General features: G+C 35.7%; 1 protein-coding gene across 3 annotated transcripts in view; it reads left to right on the forward strand.

Annotated features, from left to right (window-relative positions):
• The first annotated feature begins 845 nt into the window (after window positions 1-845).
• Window positions 846-22,302, forward strand: part of LOC124959450 (suppression of tumorigenicity 18 protein) — a 106,589-nt gene continuing 85,132 nt past the window's right edge. For 2 of the 3 annotated variants that reach the window (XM_047517909.1, XM_047517911.1), the window contains exons 1-4: window positions 846-881; window positions 1,761-1,862; window positions 8,190-8,243; window positions 10,457-10,488. In XM_047517909.1, the coding sequence (XP_047373865.1) occupies window positions 8,190-8,243; window positions 10,457-10,488 (86 nt within the window). In that variant the 5' untranslated portion in view covers window positions 846-881; window positions 1,761-1,862. Of the gene's footprint in view, window positions 882-1,760; window positions 1,863-8,189; window positions 8,244-10,456; window positions 10,489-22,302 lie in introns of those variants that run through there. The other variant, XM_047517912.1, reaches the window with a different exon arrangement.

Consider the following 22,302-nt stretch of genomic DNA (forward strand, 5'->3'; position numbering starts at 1 on the left):
CTCTGCACACTTCTCCAAGCCGATCTCAGCTGTGCTGCCTCCGCCCTCCTCCCCAGGGAGGGGAGCCACAGCAGATGGGGTTAGGGCAGAGGGCTGATGCATCTGACAGCAAACGGCCGGGTTGTTGAGTGGAAGCTGTGAGCGTCAGGAAGCTCCTTTTCCCCTGAGACCCAACTAACCACTGAAGAAAGTTGAAAATGAGCCCTTTGAGAAACGCTATTAAAAGTAGTAAAAAATTGCAATTGTGCAGATGATGTGCTGCTGTGCGCTTATTCGGATGCTAATGAGTTTGACATTAGGGAACTCAGAGGCTTTACAGCTACTCCCTTATGTGATTCAGTTCTTATTGGCAATCTTTGAGAAAATAAATGGAAAATGTATTGCTAATAAATACATAACACGATAGGGTATTAGACAAAAAGCCATTACTTTCAGGATTTAGAAAGAGCTTTGTTCGCCAGTGTGACTGTTTTCCAGGATCTTTTGTTTTAGGTTAGTGTATGGCAAACAAAAGGGAATAGGCAGGTGGAAAGCTGCGGAACTCTTTCTGAACTGAGGGTGCAGTAGAATGGGCCAAAAACATTTGTTAGAGAAAGCTTTTTTTTTTTTAAAGTTGCAATCAAACACAAACTAAGAATTCCCAAGCTCCTGTGCTAGTTTTCAGTTGTTACACCATGTGTAGCAGTCTGCTATATCTTACGAGAGAGTTTTATCTTCATGTTTCCCTAGGAACTACAGTTGCAGACTTAGGTTGACGAAGCATCTGCTTCATGTCTGGTCAAAGACTACAAGTAACACAGACATCTATGCTTCAGAGGCGGGGCTCTTCAATATACTGCAAGGGGTAAAAGACCAGATGACAGAAATCTTCTGAAAGGAAGGTTGGTGACTTGTGTTTTAAAATTCCAGAACTGCCAACCATAAACATTTAAAGCATGTGGTATCTGTATATGTGGCATTGCTATAAACAGGCCCTCTTGTGCATGTTGAGTACACTACATGGAATTTCAGTTTTCTCTCAAGGGCCAATGGCCTCCTGAAAACAGATTCTGTTTCCATCCCTGGGGCCAATAGAGGGGATGCAGCTCTGTATATTGTGACTGATGACAAAGTAAATCAAGGGTGAATTGTTTCCTTGGAAAACAATTTAAAACATTTGCCAAAGGATTAGTAGCATTTTATTATGGCCTCATTAGAAGAACCCTAAGAAACAAAAGGATATATTTTCTATTTTGCAATTTCTTAAGCAAATCTAGTCTTAAGTCTTCTTCTTGGTCGTTAAAAGTGAAAATAAAAGAAGTAATAGGACCTAAAATGTAACTCAGTGGTGGATACCTTGCTTAGCATGTGAGGTCCTGTGTTCAATCCCAAGCACCACTAAAAAAATAAAAAACAATAATAGAGGTGGGGTATAGCTCAGTGGTAGAACATCTATTTAGTATGCAAAGAGCCCTGGGTTGATCTACCTAGCATCATAAAATATAATAATGATAATTATTATTATTATTGAGAGTCCCTTATCTAATTTCTCAACTAATAGAATACCTGACATATAGAAAATATAAAAATATTTTTCTAATTGATATATAGTATCAAGTTTTTAATATAATCCAAAGTACCAACTTCATAGTATATTCCAACCAAATCATAGGTACAAGTGTCAACACATTGTTTTTCATTGCAATGTCTATTATTACTCTTCTATTTATTTGTCCAGATACTTACTCCTGCCTTCTTCTTTTATTTTTTTCTCTTAACAGAATGAGTTTCAAGCTTTCTTACTAAATTGAACAAAGACATTTAGTCTCTCTGACGGAGCAGGGTGAACTGAATTGCACACGAGTTACCTGGAGAAAGAAGTGGTATGTCTACATTTTTTTATTAAGAAGTAGATATATTGAAAGAAAACAAGTTCAATTAAAGAATTTATTTAAAGGCTTTTCTCTACAACAGTGTTTCATCTCTGTGAATTTGCTTTCAAACTTATTGTTAGTACTGAATTTGGAATTGTGATTTTTGTTCTAAGCATAGTCAACTTAATATTTCAAACTATTGAACAGGTAAAATTCTCTGAAAGAATCCTTTTGCATATTGATTGGTATGTGTCATTTGTTCAAGCATGTTTGCCCTTAAAGAAAGGTTAATTGTTAAAATAGTTTTAAAAATCCAATTTGTATTAGAAATTTGTTTGCTTAAAGACTAAGAGCAATTGTAAGATTTTTGTAAAGCAAGATTTTAAAGGTACTATAGATGGCATCTGCAATTAATTCCTACAAACAGTAAAAAGTATGTTCAGTAGTCCTTGGCCAAATCTATTTAAAATAATGTAACCCTATATGAAGGAGCTTATTTTCTAACACATATTTTTTAACAGAGGTGTCTCAAAATATCAGTAAGAAGAAAAAACCTAAAGACCCTTTTAGTGTGTTACTTACCCTATTTTTAAACAGGGCATATTTTAAAAATGCAAAAAAGAAATCTCCTGAAATATAAAGCTGGCGATTGGCCCCTAATGTCACAAAGCTAACTCTGAGACCATGGTGTGGCAACTAATAGAAATCCTTGGCACATATTGGTTACCTAAGGGAATAATAGAACTATTTACTGGAGTCGTTTGGCAAAAGGACACAAACATATGGCTTTGGTTTATATTCAGCACTGCCAGTTGTACAAAGTTACAGGACAAAGTCTACAACAGCAGTGACAACTCAGAAATCAGAAGGAAGAGTCAAAATAAATCCTCCTCCTTATAACAGTACCCAAGTTTGATTCAGGTCTAAGATGTCTTTTATTCCCAGTGACTCTAGAAAGTTCTCTTTAAAAATCATCTGTGGGTAATGTGCAGGAATGAGGCCCTCAGGTAGAGCTATTTCCCAGGGAACTGTACTAATCTAATAGCAAACTGAATTTGCTTCATCCTTGAGTTTGTATTTATGGGAGATAAGAAGAATTAGGGGGTGGGGCTGGGGAGATAGCTCAGCTGGTAGAGTGCTTGCCTTGTAAGCCCAAAGCCCTGAGTTCGATCCCCAGCACCCAAAAAAAAAAAAAAAAAAAAAGAAGAAGAATTAGGGGAAACAGGAGAATTATCAAAATCTAAAGCATAAACATCATTGAATTCATTTATACAGAAATCAAAGACAGCACAATAAGAGACATACAGGAACAGAAAGTTGGAATCAAGAATAATGTGCCCCAAACAAAGGATGAAAATTTCAAAAAATTACAAGTATCATCATGGGTGGTTTTAAAAAAAAAATTTTGTTACATTTCAATTTTTTAAAATTTACTTTTTTTCCTATTCTTCCTGAGTAATGAATAAATGTATGAAAAGAAAACTAGAAAAGAGTAAGAGCAGAGAAAAAAACACATTTAACCATTCTAGCTTACCCTTGCTCTCCAGAAGTCAACATTCTCCTTCATTCAATCTTGAAGCTTATTTTCCCATAATTTTTCCTTATGTGACAGGTAAGCATCTTGGCTACCATTTTAGGCTGTTCCAAAGCTATGTTTAGAACAAAATGAGGCCAGAATCATCAAAAGAAAGGTCACTCAATGTAGGGTTCTTTGTTCCTCAATCTGGACAAATTTAATCCCAACATACTGGCTTCATCTAATTGTGTTCATTTTGGAATTTTCCTTTTCCTACTTCTGGGTTTCTCTTTGTCATTTTTGCAACTTCATTTGTGAAAAGTATCCCTGAGGAAAAAGTGTTCCTCATGGAGCGGATCCCAGGACCTTTTCTCAGCAGTCACAGAACTTCCTCTCACCACCACCATGAGTTTCTCAGTCCTGAAAGAACATCTCACAAGAGTGATGTTCTACAGCACACAAAGCACATTGCCCATTCAAACATCTCAGAAGAGGCACACAATGAAATCTGCTTGAGAGGTGAAATCACTGCAAGTTAATGTATGGAAAAGACTTCTCAAATTAGAAGTCTATGCATGAGCTAACTAGACAGCATTAAGATTAATTGTGTAAGGGTTTTCAAAGAGTGCCTTCAAACATGATGATCACCAGGACTTTTTCTACAAATATTAAAAAACTCAAGACTACTTGTAAATGTGTCTTATAAATATATACTGAGGTGGTATTATAGAGCTCTGTTGAAAGGAGAAAACACCTCAACATCCAAGGGATTTGTCTTACTCAGTTTTTTAGAAGTGATTACATATTTATTGGAGAGATGGGTGTTATTTGTTTGTTTGTTTTGTCAGTACTGGAGAGTGAACCCAGGGTTCTCTACTACTGATCTGCTTTCCCCAGCCCTTTTCATTTTTTATTTTGAGACAGGATCTCACTAAGTTGTCCAGGACTAACCTCAAATGTTTGATCCTCTTACCTCAGCCTCCCAATCACTGGGATTACAGGTGTATATCACCTTACTGGCTGTTTAAAATTTTATTATTTACTTATTTATTTGTCAGTAGGTTAAAATAGAATTTTGAGTGAAAATAAAATCAAAAGGAACTAAATACCAGTAAGAGGATTGCATGAGTGAAAGCAAAATTGATTTTTCAAGTTTTATAGATTGCTTCTTGAATCTCTTCCTCCACAAAGAAGCAATTCTGAAATTTTCTCTTCAGCCCAAAAGAAGGTCTCAGATCTGTGCCCTGGGGTAACAAGAAAGAGATTTGCTCATTGCCCCTGATGTAAGTTCCAGTAAATAAATATGGGCAAGTACAAGTAACTAGAAAATCATTTTGTACACTTCTATCTATGTTTCTAAGTATATAAAGATGTTAAGTGGGAGTTTTCCAAATTCATCTAAATAGTTACATGTTATTCTAAGGTCCGGTTTCTTCTTCACTGCGTGTCTACTTATTTCCATTTCTGCTTCTTACACATTCGTCCTCCAAATTTACTTCTTAACCTTTGGTATTTTATAAATTTCTTTTCCTCTTGCCATTTTTCCATGTATTCACTTCTTTCCCCCAGAGAACTAGAATATGAAACTTTTTAAAAAGTTTTCTTTGTGACTTTATTATGAATTAAATGCTGAGCAAGAACCTCTTTTTTCTCCTTTCTATTTAAATATTATATGCAGTATGTTCATATTTGTAGGTTAAATGAGATTTTTCTTAAAGTAGGGGTTTTCAGATCAGAAAAAATTAGAATGACAAAGCTCACCCTCAGTTTTCTTATCCCTATTGAGAAATAGATTATCGAAGACAGAAAGAACCCATTGTAGGAATCTCAGAAATATCTTCTGTTTGTTTTCATCCTTAAACTATGGAATCTGGAGAAGGACAAGATTTTTTAAAAAAATAAAATTTCCAATAAAGAAAAGGAATAACTCAGAGTTTACAAAGTTAATTGCAGTCTTTTCAAAAGTATTGGGGGCCTAAGAAATAAAGATAACTAAACGTTCTTTTGAAGTTGAAAAAAAAATAAACTTTCCAAGAAGTAGTATTTCAAGTTTGCAGTACATGTTATTTAGGTCGTTTTCTTGAATCACACCATGATCATGTGACTCTTCTGTGATTCTGGAAATTAGAGAGTATGGTAATGAACTCCCAACTCTGGGCCTCAAGACAGGTACTGAGGTAGAAATCGCTTTCCACCTTGAATGACCCACAACCTGAACAAGGTACCATTGAAGATGAGGGTTCATTTTATGAAAATAAAGTCTTTCCATTTGCAATTAATTAAAGTTCCTGGAAATAATCCAAATTAAGAATACTTTGAATTTTCTACTCCTATGTACAAGCTCTAGAGAACAAAAGCCTGTTTTTTGTTTGCTTGCTTGCTTGCTTATAATGCTGGGGATGAGATCCAGAGTCTCGAGCAAGCATTCTACAACTGGGCCACATCCCCAATCCAAAAGACCTGTTTTTGAGTTGGGATGGATGAGGAAGAGAAACCATTTCATGAGCATTAAAACTCCCCACACCTAAAAAGAAAAATAATTTAGGTGTCTATTCTTTTTTCCCATTGAGCCATTATACATGATTAGAAGCTAAACTTAGTTCCTAAGTTCTGAAGGACAGAATGAAGGTGAAATAGATAGCTCATAAATAATGGCTTTGATCTATTTTGCTTTTACTTGACTCACAAGCTAAATTTGAAAACTTAGTTTTATGAATGACTTATCAGTTTTTAAATGTTTATACAGGGTGAATGTGCTACACCAACAGGAGAACAATAGCTCAACAAAATACAATTATGAGACCAGCATTCCGAGCACATTCATGGGGAGGGTCCATGATATTTATGCATTCCTTCCAATGACTTTAATGTGGAGATGGTTGCATGGGGTGGGGACAAGACTCAGACCCTTGAATAGCGGAATTGCAAAATAGAAGCTAGTTAAGTTATTAGGAGGTTGCATGTGAGCATGCGTCTGAAGCTACTTTCTGTATAACTTCTGGCATTCTTTGCAGTGTTTGTTTCAGTTTTAGTAAGGAAACTCATGGAATTCAACCTCTTTTCTTTTGGGATATTTTTTTCAGGTGACTGGGAAGAGTTAATAGCACCTGTGTAGCAGGATGATAGACTTGTGTTATGTGGATGCTCTCCCATGGAAATAACTTCCTCAGAAATATTTGATGGGTTTCATCTTTTAACCCTCACGTGCTACCGATCCTCCCTAATCTAGTTATTTGTGTAGCACACGGAAAGGGCGTTTGCATGAGTTGAGCCACTTATATACAACAGGGATGTTCCTGGGATGAGAGGGATTTCACAAGGCAGTGCTCACCATCCTGAGGAAACCAAGCATTTTAATCTTAGGCACTGTCATATTTGTCATAAACTTGTGCAGTTTTAAAGAAGGATAATCAACAGGAAAAAAAAATCACCTCTTTTTATTGTTGTTTTCTTCTTATTGTGTAGTTTTAAAATATTCATAACAATGAACCATTTTATTTAGACGAAAGCGGCTGCTGTTCAACCAAAGTGGTGAACACTTTTGTTTGCTAATTTAAAAAGCAGTTCAACAATTGGTATGGGGTTTATTATGAAGCAATGACAAAAGAGTTCTGGTGGTTTTAATAGTTTTAGCTTACAAGAGCTGTCGTTAATTTCATCTGTAGTGTTGCAGGTGAAAAAATGCACAATGGATAAATAGTCTATATTGGTTTACTGAACATAATATATAGTGTGTTCTGGAGTTGTTTGTCTCAATAGACTATAGTAATCAAAAGTAATGAACCTATTATGTGCAGGACCTTGGAGAGCGTCGAATGGCAGTAAAAGTGTGGCACATAAAAGGTTTATTAAAGGAAATTAAAGTCCATCATTGCCACACCTGCTCCCCTATTATAAGTCTATGGCAGGTCAGTGCCTTCAATCACAACCTAGCCTCGGAGAGCGAGACGCGGCTCCCATTACCATGGCAGTCACACTGCCTCTCTGCTCATGTCAGGATTTAAGGATGGAGCCACCGAGTGCGCCTTCTGCCTGCCTCTTATTTTCAACAGACAAAACAACTTATTTATATGTAAGAATTCTTTCTGACAGTGTGCAGAAGACAATGATTAGCGGATTCTAGTGAAATGGATAGATGTCTTCAAGTCAGAGTCTATGAAAATAAAAGGCCTTGAAAGTCCTTGCATCTCTTTGATAATTTATTTGATTGCATTTAAAATATTTAGTAATGATGGGAATTTGATACTGCCCCAGAACTCACTTAGACTTCACCTTCCTTTTACATCAGATGATTATAACCAGTATTTTTTTTTCTGAATTTTGGGAGTAAACGCAGGTTATTGTTGACAGAATTTTTCCATGATATATTCTGAGGGCTTTACATGAGTTTGGCTTCAAGTTGCTTATTTAGACAGTCATTTTCCTTAGAAAGGTCTATGTAAAAGAATCTGATTTTAGTAAATCCATTTGAAACCTTTTGGTTTAGCATTGAGATTTATTCCTTTCACAACCACAGCTGATCACTCCTTTTTTTTTTTTTTTTTAATCACTGTAATGCCAGATACATTTGAAACACAAACACTTGTGGACAAGGATATCAGCCTTCTTTTTGCTGTTCTCTCTGGTTTCCAGCATCTGTAGATGTGTCTCTCAAACTACTGGTATGCAAGGGCAGTCACAGTGAGAGCCCCATAGAGTCAGAATGGTATTCAAGGGCAAGGAAGGGGCACTCTGTTTTTCACAATGAACTTCTAATTGCATGTTTCATATTTTGGTTAATGTCAAAGGCATGACCTCAAGACTTTGTGTTCATGTTACAGATGGATGCAGAGGCTGAAGATAAAACGCTGCGGACTCGCTCTAAAGGAACGGAGGTGAGTTAGCAAACAGGTTCCCTGACACTGTGCCACCATACATGAAATATGGGAGTGCCGGTGTTCTGTCCCTAGCGTGTAGTCAGAATGATTACACCTTCCTCGGGCTTTTTTATTCAAACCACGCCAGCCTACTGGCTCTTGGCATTGAGAGACAAAATATTATGAACCAAGAGTTAAAGGACTCTGGAAAGTCCAAGTGATATATAATGCTAATTTTTACAAAATATAATCATGAGTATATTTGAACATCATGCAAACATCCTAAGGTTCAGCAAGGGAGGAATGTTTCATGGAGACCTTCAGATTATAAAAGTGACCTCAAATGACCAAGGGAACAACTGAATTGTTAGTTTATTGCTAAAGCTGATTTTGATTTCATGTTATCTGGTTTAGTAGCTCCCAATCTATACTTAGTTCAAGTAAAATGATGATGTTTGTTTTTTGACTAAGCCTGCTGGGAATTTCCAGCAGCTCTGTAAAGTAATGTTTGGAAGGTTTAACTTGCCGGTTATCCCTCTCTTTTTGTAACCAACAGATGGTAATGTAATATTGAAATATAAACAGGCCCTTGATGATCTAAACATCTGGAAAACAGGATTGACTGGCAATAACACCCCTTAAGGAAAATAACTTTTATTATAATTAGCTATATTTTTGTGACCCTTAATTCTAAGTGGGAAACTATAGGTTCACCATGGCTCTGACAACACTCTGGATAGCTGTTTTCCCCACCCCACCTTCCTCAGGGTCTACCTGGCTTAAGAAGAGCTGAGCCCAGCTGTCACCCTGCATTTATCTGGGTTTTGACATTTACAGTTGAAAATGGCTAATCAAGTTGAACACTTTTGTTAGCTATATGTTTATATATGTCAAGGTAGTCAATTGCTGTTTAAGTGAAGTCCAAAATCCCAAATATTTTTAACACATTCAAGGATTTTTTTAATTAAGATGTGACCAGTTATTATCATCAGCATTGATACCCAAACTACAGAATAATTCTGTACATCACATAGGACTTTTCTCACCCTAACAAATGTTTTATACTGTCTTTTTTTTTTTCAATTTTAGTTTAAATCAGTTTGACAGTAACCATATTTTCTACCTTTATATTTAAAATGTAGTATTTCTAGGCACTAAATTTTCAATATTGTACAAATTTCAGAGTTTGTTTCATTATTTAAGGTAAGCTCACAAAGCCCATAAATATCAGAATTTTAGAGATTGTATTTGGAATCTTCAGATTCTTATTTTGATGTCTCAAAGCACACTACTTTCTCATACTTTCTAAATGTGGGTCTTTAAATTTGCAATTCTTTTTTGGACTTCGAATTCTTTTGGCCACATGCACACATGTCCTAAATAGAGCCAAAATGTTCTTCTAGAAGTGAAACGACTGTTCTTGTGAAGCGTGAGTAATCTTGAAAACCACCTGTTGCCTCCCCTCCATATGCTGCTTATCCTGGGTGTAGGCAGGTATTATAAACATGAGCTCCTGTAGTTCCCAGCATCTCAGTCAGAAAACCAAAGCCCTTTTTTCTATAAGTGTCTCATTTTAAAAAGTCGTTGGTATTAACATTTCTGAAGCTTTTAAGCTATTTCTTTCTTCCTTAGGCAGGAAGTTTTTGAAATAAAATCTTGGGACATATGCATTTAGTAAAGCCTTGACAGTTTTGTTTGAATACTTGTTTAATGTCATTAAATATGTATCTTGGACTGGGTGTAGCTTAGTGGTAGGGGGTTAGCTCAGCATGCATGAGGCCCTGGGTTCAATCCCCAGTATCACCCAAGTACACACACACACACACACACACACACACACACACACACACAGAATAACATTGAAGTATTTGTGAATAATTTCCTATTGAAATAAATTTTATTTTAAAAAAGTAGTTCAGATCTTTTATGTTCTTACAATTTTTCAATAAACTTTTAAAGACAGGTACTTAGAAAATTCAAAATGTGACTACAAGACCCCACGGCCACCTAAGATACTAAATACAGTAAGCCATCATAGGACATCCTCACCTGTCCTCTTATCTCCAGGGGGTGACAACAAGAGAAAAATCAAGCCATTCAGTGAGAAACCACATGGGGTCTGTACTAACCATTCATGGTTAATATCTCTAGGTGGGTGAAAATTTCAATCATAGAGTTTTGAAATCATCAACTAATTGGACTCTTTTCCTTCTTCTTTTTTTTTTTCAATAGTACCAATGGATTCCCTGATCCAGGAGCTCAGGTAAGATCTGCCCTACATTATTTTTTCTCATATTAATTGACTTTAATTATTAGAATGATTTGTACTTTTCAAGTCTCATGGTCCTTATTTTAGAATAAAAAATAAGTCAAAGGGCTTATTTTACTAGGCTCTGTCTATACACCAGAGAAGCAGAAGGGGAACAACTGGATTGATAATTTGATTTAATATTCTGATAACAAAACAAATAACATTTTGCTATCATGGGACTAATTTCCCCCTTTTCTTCATGGAATATAGGCTGCCACACACTTTCTAAACACCTACATGGTTGGATTTTTTACTGAGGGTCAGTGAACTGAACTGCCATCTGTGAACCTGATTAATGAATCACCCAGATCCTAAATTATACACTTTTTACTTTATAGAATTAGGTAATTCCATCAGGTAGTCACAATTTGGTTTTTTAACCTACACATTAGAAGGTAATGTGACAAATAGAACTTTTGAATGGGTCCATATGTTTCCACCTTATATATCATAACTAATGCCTCAGACCTACTATTCTGAAAGTTCTACCTGGTTTTGCAGAATAAATTCCAATTAGATTTTCTCTTACAGAGTCTTTGATGAGGTATAGTAAAAAAGAAGAAAAATGATGAAAAATATGCTTGAGAAAAAATGAAAAAGAAAACATGCTGATGACACATTTTCTGTCAGGAACAAGATGATTCATGATTCATCCCCTTGCCCATTTTCATGGTTTGCTGATGCAATTCCAGAAAGTCCTAAATTCACTATTTAGTTCACCTCTTTAAAAACAACTGTGGTCTGCATATGTTCCTCAGGTGTTTGAAAAATAGAGGATGTGTTACAGTATCTGACAAGCTTACAATTAGAAGGTATGCATTAACAATTCACATAGTTCTTTTTCCAGGCAACCATGCTTTGTGGTTCCCTGGATCACAGGTTGTCTTAGTTACTTTCCTATTGCATATGACTTATTCTGTCCCAGTCCATCTGTTTCAAGGAACACATACCTATTAGAATTCATCCTAATGCTCTTCTCTGTAGAAGTTTGCTATAGGGAATTTTAGACCCTGCCTATGTTATTAATCTTATCATTAAAAATTTTGTTTTACAGACTACTTTAATAAAAGCAGGACATGTAGTACACCCCACAATCAGGAAGGATTAAACTATTGAACTACTGGGCTCATTTAAATTCTTGCTTTTAAAATCTACTCTTGTCTAAAATTTCTCTTTTGGAGACTTTATGTCTCCTGTAAAAGGATTGAGATAAATTTAAACAATCAAGTGCTCAAAGTGTAAGAGATGTTTGCAGCACTGTGAGGTGGTTTCCTGGTGGTCTACCACAGAAACAGTACCATGACCAGAGGACCATCACCCAGTGAACATAACTGTCAGAACTTTTAGGGAAACAAATCATTCAGAGGGAAAAAAGGTATCTTTTTAGTGATATATCTTGAAAATATCTTGGAAAAAAAAGAATTTTTAGGGAATTAATGTGCGCATTGACCTAAGAAAAAACACATAACTCAGAGAGAAAAGGAAGAATTAACAGAGAAGCACAATTTATGGGGGAAAATGTTTAATGTAACCTTGTAGAAAAATAGAAATTACTATTTAAGCATGTTGTAGTATTAATGATTATAATAATAAATTATTGAGGTCTTATGTGCTGTACACTCAAGTTTTCTTTTTCATCCAATTATCTCATTTAATACTCAACAATAATCTTATGAAGTAGAAACTATGACTATTCAAATTTTCAGAAAAATAAGTGGAAATAAATAGCATATGTAAATAACACAAAGCTACAAACTAGTAAGTAATCAAGACTCCAGACCATAGGTCAGTTTCTCTCTCACCAGGCTATGCTTTCTCTCATCCACAATTAGTAATGTCCAGAACATGAAATCAAGAAGTAAATCATTGCTTACATTTTTTCAAAGCTCCACATTTTAACCTTCAGAGTTATCTTTCAAAAACTTAGTTTTCTAAAATTTGAACAAGCATATATTTTTTTTAGAAATGATAATGTTTCCTGTTCTCCTAATTCTTTAGAAATCATTTTTTCTGTCAAAAATTCCATTTGATCCTATTTTGTTTTTAGACTAATTCAGAAAAATGTTGGTAATTTCTTTGAAGATTCGTACATGAAACAAATTCCCTTATTTTTCTTTAATAAGAACCAATTAAGAGAATTACAAACTGATCATTTTAAATGTTACAATAATTTATGGTAAGCGGAATAATATTTAGGCTGAAGAAGTGCCAAACCATTTCTTAAGTGTCTTAAATTGACCTAGACATAATCCTTAATTATTATTCCATATATATCTTGGGGAGGGGGAGTACTGGTTTATTTTTAAAAACTTATATTTTTAGTTTCTCTTCAATTTTTGTGCAACTTTTGTACAACTTTATCCATTCCCTATAATGCTCTTCTAATTTACTCTGCAGATTTGTTGCGATTCAGAATTACAATCTGTGCCTGAATTTCTGAGTACCCTTAGAAAATGAGGCATGTTTTCCCCAGTATGAAAGTTATGGCTATTTCATAGAGAACGTTGGCAACTTATTTAGTCCTTCTTTTTAGAATACATTGGACATGTTATTGCTTCCAGAGAGACTACTTACAAAAATACTAATACAAATGAAGCTAATTTAAATATACTGTATATTGTTCATGGCACTAATAAAAATGATACTGACATTCTCATCTTCTTATTATACTCTATGTCAGCTACTATCATCACCATTAAAAAAGCAATTTATAACCACAGGCCCACCTTTAATCATATTCCTTATTAGCATTTCCAGTCTTTCCTCTAACACAATTCAGGTTACAGGTGGTGTCGAGAAAGCTCTCTTGCGTCTTTCTAAATCATGCCCATTGCATTATCTCTGCTCTTTTCTTTTATTACTATTATCCTTAATCTGAACCTCATGCTATTGCATCTACTAATATTGGTAATTGTCTCATGCATTGGCAAAGGTTTTATATCAGTCCAGCCCCCTTCCTCTAATTAGGAAAATATATTCTCGCTTCTGAAATGGCTTTCCTATGTGACTCCTTAGAGAGACAAATGAATTCAAGGCTCTTAAGTATTTTAGAGTCAAATCCCACTGTCTTTTGTGGTTTATTACTGCTTACCAATTTGTTGGCTAAGTTTTGTAATAAAATCTTTAATTTTGATGTATTTTCTTATTTTATTTCATCTTTTACTTCATTTAAAACTCTCATTCTGGACTGAGGCAGAAGGATTGAAGGATTGCAAGTTCAAGACCAGCCTGGACAACTTCGTGAGACCATTTCTCAAAATAAAAAATTTAAAAAGTATTAGGAGTGTAGTGTAGTGGTAGAGCACCACTGGTTCAGTTCCCAGTACTGCAAAATAACAGCAACAACCACAACAAACAAAACCCCAAAACATCATTTGTTATTTTCTTCTGGCACTTTTTTTTTTTTTTTTTTTTTTTTTTTTTTTTTGCTGTACTGGGGATTGAACTCAGGGCCTTGAGCTTGTGAGGCAAGCACTCTACCAGCTGAGCTATCTCCCCAGCCCCATTTGTTATTTTCTTGTAACTTTTAAACTGTTAAAATATTTTATGAGCTCTGCATTCAATAGGTAATAGATTTAATAACATTTTTATCAATATGTCAAAGTTTTGTGATTTGTGGATTTTCTTGTTTCTTCTATCACATTTTATTTACTACAGTCTTTTTTAGTTAAATATTTCATTTTAATATTTGAGTTTCTTCCCAATTTCTTTTTTTTAAATAATATTTACTTTAGTAATTATAATTTTATTGGAACTTCCTTGTTGGGTAAAGACTTCCAGAGATAACAACTGAAGATAAAATGAACACGAGCTTATTCCTAATAATAAGCATTCCATAAATTCATCATTCAGGTTAATTTGATTAATAGTTTTAATGACAAGTTAACTAAAACAACAGAGAAACCCTCCTCTTTACTTTTAGCACTATCATTTCCAAATGCAGGACTTGGTGTATATTTTGGATATTTAGTAGCACGTTTATTATATTCATGTTGCCAGTGTAACTTTCTAATGTTATGGCCAAATCTATAAATTAGAATCTAAGAAACTGACACTTAAAGAAAACCCATTTTTCCTATAAGCCACTTTAAGGGGGAAGTGAAACTGATAAGCACAGAAGACGATGATACAGATTTACTTTAGAAGAGCTGTGTCCATCCAGAGAAGGCAGAGGCATCTATGACCAGTCAGCCCCTCTCCCGCACCTTCCTCATACTCACCTCTTAGTAACAGTGGGACTCAGAGCTAACAGGTGGCTTGGACTCCCGACATTGACACTCGAGGGAGATTATTTTATATGTACCGTATTATACTTACTAGGGTAGAAAAGTGTCTTAAAACATACCAGGGAAGCTTTTGAAGAATAAAAGGAAACAAAGGAGTTTGTTGTTTAAAAAGAAAACTTGACCAATTGTAATGCTATCATGTATGTCTATTTGCTTAGCTTCTTGCAGCATTTAACTTACTATGGAATAGATGTTCAATAGGTGGGTATTGAAGGAGCTGTTGAAACAGTATGTACAGTATCTAAATGAATACATACAGCAAGCCTAAAAGGCAATCAGGACAAATGACATTATCTAATTTTAAGTCATGAGCTGAGTTTAGGGAAGTGAAGTGCTTAATCCACGGTCTTTTAATTAAGAAGCAACAGAGCCAGCATGTCATTTTACCACCCACATTTTTTTTTTATTATTGTAAACAAATGGGATACATGTTATTTCTCTATTTGTACATGGAGTCAAGGCATACCATTTGTGTAATCATAAATCTACACAGGGTAATGTTTGATTCATACTGTTATTCTTTTTTCCCTTCCCTCCCCCCCTCTCTTCCCTCCATACAGTCCTTCCTTCGTCCATTCTTACCACACTCCTTATCCCTAAACCTAAACCTAACCCTAACCCTAACGCTAACCCCTTCCACCCCCCAATATATGTCCTCATCCGCTTATCAGCGAGATCATTCGTCCTTTAGTTTTTTGAGATTGGCTTATCTCACTTAGCATGATATTCTCCAATTTCATCCATCTGCCTGCAAATGCCATAATTTTATCATTCTTCATGGCAGAGTAATATTCCATTGTATATATATGCCACAGTTTCTTTATCCATTCATCAACTGAAGGGCATCTAGGTTGGTTCCACAATCTGGTTATGGTGAATTGAGCAGCAATGAACATTGATGTGGCTGTATCTCTGTAGTATGCTGATTTTAAGTCCTTTGGGTATAGGCCAAGGAGTGGGATAGCTGGGTCAAATGGTGGTTCCATTCCAAGCTTTCTGAGGAATCTCCATATTGCTTTCCAGAGTGGCTGCACTACACCAGCAACCCCAGCATACATTGCAACCCCACCAGCAATGTATGAGTGTACCTTTTTCCCCACATCCTCTCCAACACCTATTGTTGCTTGTGTTCTTGATAATCGCCATTCTAATTGGGGTAACCACCCACATTTTGGATAGAATATTAATTTAAACTTTATCAATAAGTTAATAAATCAAGTTGAAACACATCCCGACCTACAAACAAACCCTGCCACATTTTTTTCATTCCTTGCACAGCCAGTCACAAAGATTCCACTTGTTTTTTCTTCAAAATTGTTTTTCATGCATGTGATTTTAAATCTATGTGAAAATATCTAGAACTGACATAAATACCTACTTTTTTTTCCTCTTAAAATGTCACCTCCCAGGTGATGAACTATCAGGGGCCTTTTACTTCTGCTTGTTCAGTGTAGGAGGGATGAGTAACTTAACCTCCATGTGAGGCCCTTAAGAATCTTTTTTAAATGGGCTAAAAATGGAATCCATTCCTTCTAGCACAGCTCAACTCAGAAGACTAAATGGTTTTGTTTCTCCCGTTTGTATACTGTATGTATACAATTGGTTTTTTAGTATCCATAGGTTCTGCATTTTCAATTCAACCAACCATGGATGGGAAGATTAAAAAGAAATTTTAAGTACATCTGTACTAAACATGTACAGACTTTATTTTACTGCCATTGTTCTCTAACCAATATACTAGAACAACTAATTACATAGTATTTACTTGTAGTAAATATAAGAAATAGTCTAGAGATGATAAAAGTATAGGGGAGTATATGCATAGGTTATATAAAACTAATACAGCATTTTATATGAGGGACTTGAGCCTCTGCAGATTTCAGTACCTAAGGGGGTCCTGGAACCAATGCCCGAGGATACTGAGGGTTGACTCTGTGCATGTGTGTGTGTGTATATATGTGTAAATCGGAACTACAAGGTCCTTGATAGCTCATCACCTGGGAGGGTGACATTTTGAGAGGGGAAAAAAAATAGACATTTGTGTCATTTCTAGATATTTTCAAATAGATTTTAAATCATGTGCATGAAAATCAATTTAGAAGGAAAGGACAGTGGCCTGTGTGTGTAAATAATATATAAATATATATATAAATATATATAAATATATACACACACATATATATGTATATATAAATATGTATGTATATATAAAATATATAGACTATATTTTATAGCATATATGGTCTATATATTATATACTATATATGTTTAGTATATATATATATAAACATATAGACCATATATTTTTTTATTATTTTTTTTGAACTTTTCTTTTTTTTATTATTTTTTTTATTATTATTGTATACAAATGGGATCCATGTTGTTTCTCTATTTGTACATGGAGTCAAGGCATACCATTTGTGTAATCATACGTTTACATAGGGCAATGACGTTTGATTCATATTTTTTTTTCCCTTTCCCCCCCCCCCCCCCCCCCCCCTCCCACCCCTCTCACCCCTCTTTTCCCTCTATACAGTCCTTCTTTCCTTCATTCTTACCACACTCCTTATCCCTAACCCTAAACCTAACCCTAAACCTAGTGCTAACCCTTCCCACCCCCCAATATATGTCCTCATCCGCTTATCAGCGAGATCATTCGTCCTTTAGTTTTTTGAGATTGGCTTATCTCACTTAGCATGATATTCTCCAATTTCTTCCATTTTGCCTGCAAATGCCATAATTTTATCATTCTTCATTGCGGAGTAATATTCCATTGTATAAATATGCCACAGTTTCTTTATCCATTCATCAACTGAAGGGCATCTAGGTTGGTTCCACAATCTGGCTATGGTGAATTGAGCAGCAATGAACATTGATGTGGTTGTATCTCTGTAGTATGCTGATTTTAAGTCCTTGGGTATAGGCCAAGGAGTGGGATAGCTGGGTCAAATGGCGTTTCCATTCGAAGCTTTCTGAGGAATCTCCATATTGCTTTCCAGAGTGGCTGCACTAATTTGCAACCCCACCAGCAATGTATGAGTGTTCCTTTTTCCCCACAGCCTCTCCAACACCTATTGTTGCTTGTGTTCTTGATAATCGCCATTCTAATTGGGGTGAGATGAAATCTTAGGGTAGTTTTGATTTGCATTTCCCTTATTACTAGGGATGTTGAACATTTTTTCATATATCTGTTGAGTGCTTGTACATCTTCTTCTGTGAAGTGTCTGTTCATTTCCTTAGCCCATTTGTTGATTGGATTATTTGTATTCTTCATGTAGACTTTTTTGAGTTCATATATATTTTTATATTATATATATTTTTATACACACAGTGCATTCCCCACATTAATGGTATATATTCTATTTTAAATTATAACCCATCTCTGTTTCCAAAATATATTGTGGAACCAAAAAAAATGTCCATAGAGTTAAGAGACTCAGAAACAAAATAAGAACAAGAAAAATGCCTTTATTTTCTTTACCTTTTTTTTCCTCCAGGTTCAAATATTATCCCAAGGATACTGGTGGCTTCAACCAACCATTGGTTTATAGAAGTCAAAAGCCCCAAGGCATTGACATTTCTAGAAATCAGAGCTGAGGCAAAATATCAACATTGCAGACTGCATGTGAGGACTACTTGCACTATTGCTTTGAGATTTTTAGAGCTGACCTACAAGGAGATTGTTTAAATCCATTTAGCATTTTTTTTCTGTAACATAAATCTTTTTACCAGCAAGAAACTGCCACTCTTATCTGAGGAATAAATGTATCTTTCAATATTTGTCCATTCAGTGATGCTTCTGTGCCACTGTAGTGTAGGTATTACAGTGGGTACATAATGAACAGCATTGATGATAAATTCAGCAAATTACAGAATAACATGATTGAAGGCGATACAAGAAAAGTGCTATACAGGCATGTCGAGAAGCTCATGTCCCACTTGGGACTCAAAGTGACCCTTGAACTGTCTGTCTGAGAGCAATAGCAACAGCAGCAACCCTGGGTGCTTATTAGAAATGTAGACCTTCAGGCTCCCCCCTAGACCTACCTTTTAACAAGATCTATAAAGAACATTTAAAGTTTGAGAACACAAGACTCAGAGACCATAGACTAGACTCCATGACTTACCTAGCAAAGCTTTTCTCTCCATTGCTATTGTTCAGTGGCAGAGGTTGGCAGAAAAGTCAAGTGTGGTTTCTTTGGAATTATCTTTTTTTTAAAATTTTTATTATTTATTTATTTTGATCTATGAATTCTTAGGGGTTGTTTGATGAGCAGAGCAGAATAAGTTATTTTGACAGTTGTAGTAAAAATCACATGCTTTTTCATCTTTGTGAGACTTTCTTTTTGCCTCTTATAAGTGTTTGAAATCAACCAGATCTCCCTTAAATATTTGTCACATATCATTAGAAAGAAAATTTAGGTAAGGACACTTTCAAACACATTTTATGTACCTCCATAGAGGACTCTATAGCCATCTAGACTGTGTTCTTAATATTTAATCATTACTGTGGCTCAAACAAACCTATAATCTCTGTCAACTTCTATGTTACACAACTCTCTTTGCAACTTTGGTGTGTTGATGACAGGTGATGCTAAGGCTCCTTTCAACTTGTTCAGGCATTTCAGAGTTTATTTGTTCCTTTCAGTTCATCCCCAGCACAACACAAAATTACTTAACACCATTTCTCATTTCTCCTCAGTCCTCCTTGAAGGAATACATTAAGTTTAGTCATCAGAAAGAGCTCTTTTTTTCTTTCTGTTAGATTTTAAGTAAACTGTACCTATTTGAGGTATAGTTTCAATTGTATTATATGCTTACAAACAATTTTTCTAACACCTTATTATTTTGTTCCTACTGTAAGTGTGAACAGAAATAAATATGTGCCATCATGTTGACAAAATGAAAACTTTGTATTCAGGTGACTTCTAATTCTAATGTGAATTCTCATTTAGAATTTGACGAGAAAGAACACTGGTTTAATAGCTTCATTAGTTCTGAGAGCTCGCTAACTTACTAGCTGTGTGACCTTGGAGATGAGTACAAAGATCAGTTCTTGCTGCTCTCTTGACTAAGTAAATGCTTTTCTATATAGCACTTTTAATCCTGATCTGTGGGTTCACCCTCCCCGATCCATCTCAAAGCATACTGAAACTGTACCTGTTGCTTATTTAACGTATCTTCTGACATCCTCTCCACCTTTCAACTTGGGATTTTTCTTGTATAGTTTTTCCTCCTTGTTAATTTTCCTCTTCCCTATAGAAGGAAATGCTTTTTTTTCCTAAGCACCCACACCCCACCCTAAAATTTTTGTTCTTCCAGTCTTGTCACCATACTGTTTCCTAAGGAAATCCTATACCTAAAGCTACTTCTCATTTTTGTTATAAAACACTCTTTTCATCTCAACTCTGCAATTAGGTTATACCTAACAAAATTCCCTCCTTTATCTTTCCCCATGTGTGATTTGTGCTCGTCATTTAAAGCTCAGGATTCACATTATCTCCTCCTTGAAGTATTCTGTGACCTCCCAGGCTGACTGATATTTTCTTCCATTGTGTTCCCAAAGTACCTCTCTACTTATCTATTTTAAAGCACTTATTACTTTGAATCACAGCTCTTTGGTTATTCATTCATCCATCTGTCTACTCATTCAAAAGGAAGCGGATCCTCTGCCTTTGAGGATCTTGGTTGGGGAGATGATAACAAAAGGAACACATCATATAAAAAGAACTTTAATTGATCATATATGGAATTCTGCCTTTTTTATGTGCCACCAACTTTTTAAGGGCCAGGAATCTATTTCATTCTCTTAATTCTAGTACCTTCATTTGAGAAATGTTTTATTGTACATTATCTAGCTGCATGTTTCCAGAATAAAATTATGTTAGTGATTCATAGTGAAAGACATTTCTCTTTAACCTGTTGATTCTCTACAGCTATCTTAGTGCCTACACCTTCTTTCCTTCCAAATTCTTAGGTTCCTTCCTTAATCCTTTTCTGTCATTTATTTTTTAAGGAATTTCATTATATCGTAATAAGTACACTAATCAGATCTAACCATTTTAGTAATCTAGTTCTGCTGCTTTAAAACCATGACTCTTCAGACGGAAAAGCTTCCATGCCCCTCAACTACAAATCAACCTGGTCTCATTGTTTCTAATGTGCTTTTTCTACTACCAATAAAGGTCTTCCTCTATCTGTGTATTTTATCAGTGTATCAAATTTAAAAGTGAGGAGCTATTCTATTAACATCTCCCTTGGTCTCATTTGGTCATTTTCAGTTGGGAAGAGAAACCAAAACTGAAACGAAGTGCATGCTGCCCATTCCTGAGGTGCTTCCATGAGGGGATGCACTGAGTTAGTCTGTGGACAGGAGTGCCCTGTATCATAAAGCCACAAAATCACTTCCAGGACTTGTGAATACTTAGAAGGAATCCAGGATGGAGTATGTAGCTCAGTGGTAGAGGGGCACTATTTTAGCATATGCAAGAGACCTTGGACTCCATCCTAGTACTGCAAAAATAAAAATAAAAATAAAAGTGGAAGACAAAATCAAAGACTAGGGCAGCCAGCTTCAGAAAAGGGTAGATAACAAGAATACCATTTGGGCGTGAATTTCCTTTAGGATCCTCCTGGTGGTTCTCAGCACAGGACACACCATACCATCTGTGGGAAGACTCAGAGATAGGATAGGGAAGCTCTCTCTAGAGGACTCGTAGCAAAATCAAGGGCAGGAGTAGGGGTGCAACCTTTAGGGAACCAATTGAAAGATACCCTTGGGAACATGATCTCCACCTTCCCCCAGTGTGGAAATCGTAGAATAACTCTGTTCTTCCAGGTTAATCCTGTGAGAATGGAGTAAACGTAGACTCCTGGATGCCTTAAGTGCTCATGGTAATTGCTACACAACCCTAAAGGACCATGAGTGAGTCTTTGTTGCATGTGGAAGTGGCACAAAGCCTGCAGTCTGTCCTGAAGGATTACTAAGCTTGAAGGAAGGACTGAAGGCTCACTCTCTTATGGCCATCCTCAAAGAAAACTAGATCTCCCAATTCTACAGCCTCCTTGATTTTCCTCCTACCTCTCAGACTATAACTGGTTAGTCCTTCTTGCTGTTCCCTCCTCCATTACCCAGTCTTTAAACACTGGATTCCCAGAGGCATGTCCTTGATCCTCTTTGCTAGTGATTTCATTCACTCCGAGCTTTCAGCTTATTGCATGTAAATAAATTTACATATCCAGTTCTCCTTTCTTTGCTGAATTTCAGACTATAGAGTCATCTCAAATGGGTCCCCAGGGAGCATCTCACACTTCATACAACCAAACTTGAAAATAAAATCTTCTAGCATAAATCAGACCATGCCCACCGCCTCCCTATACTGTAAATGGGGAAGTACAAGAGCCTTGAAGTCCTCCTTGCCTCTCTCTTTGTACACTGTATCCAGTCTGTCCAAATATAATGATACTCTAATTCCAAAAA

The sequence above is a fragment of the Sciurus carolinensis genome, chromosome 1 (genome assembly GCF_902686445.1).
Source record: "Sciurus carolinensis chromosome 1, mSciCar1.2, whole genome shotgun sequence".
In the NCBI taxonomy this organism is placed as follows: Eukaryota; Metazoa; Chordata; class Mammalia; order Rodentia; family Sciuridae; genus Sciurus; species Sciurus carolinensis.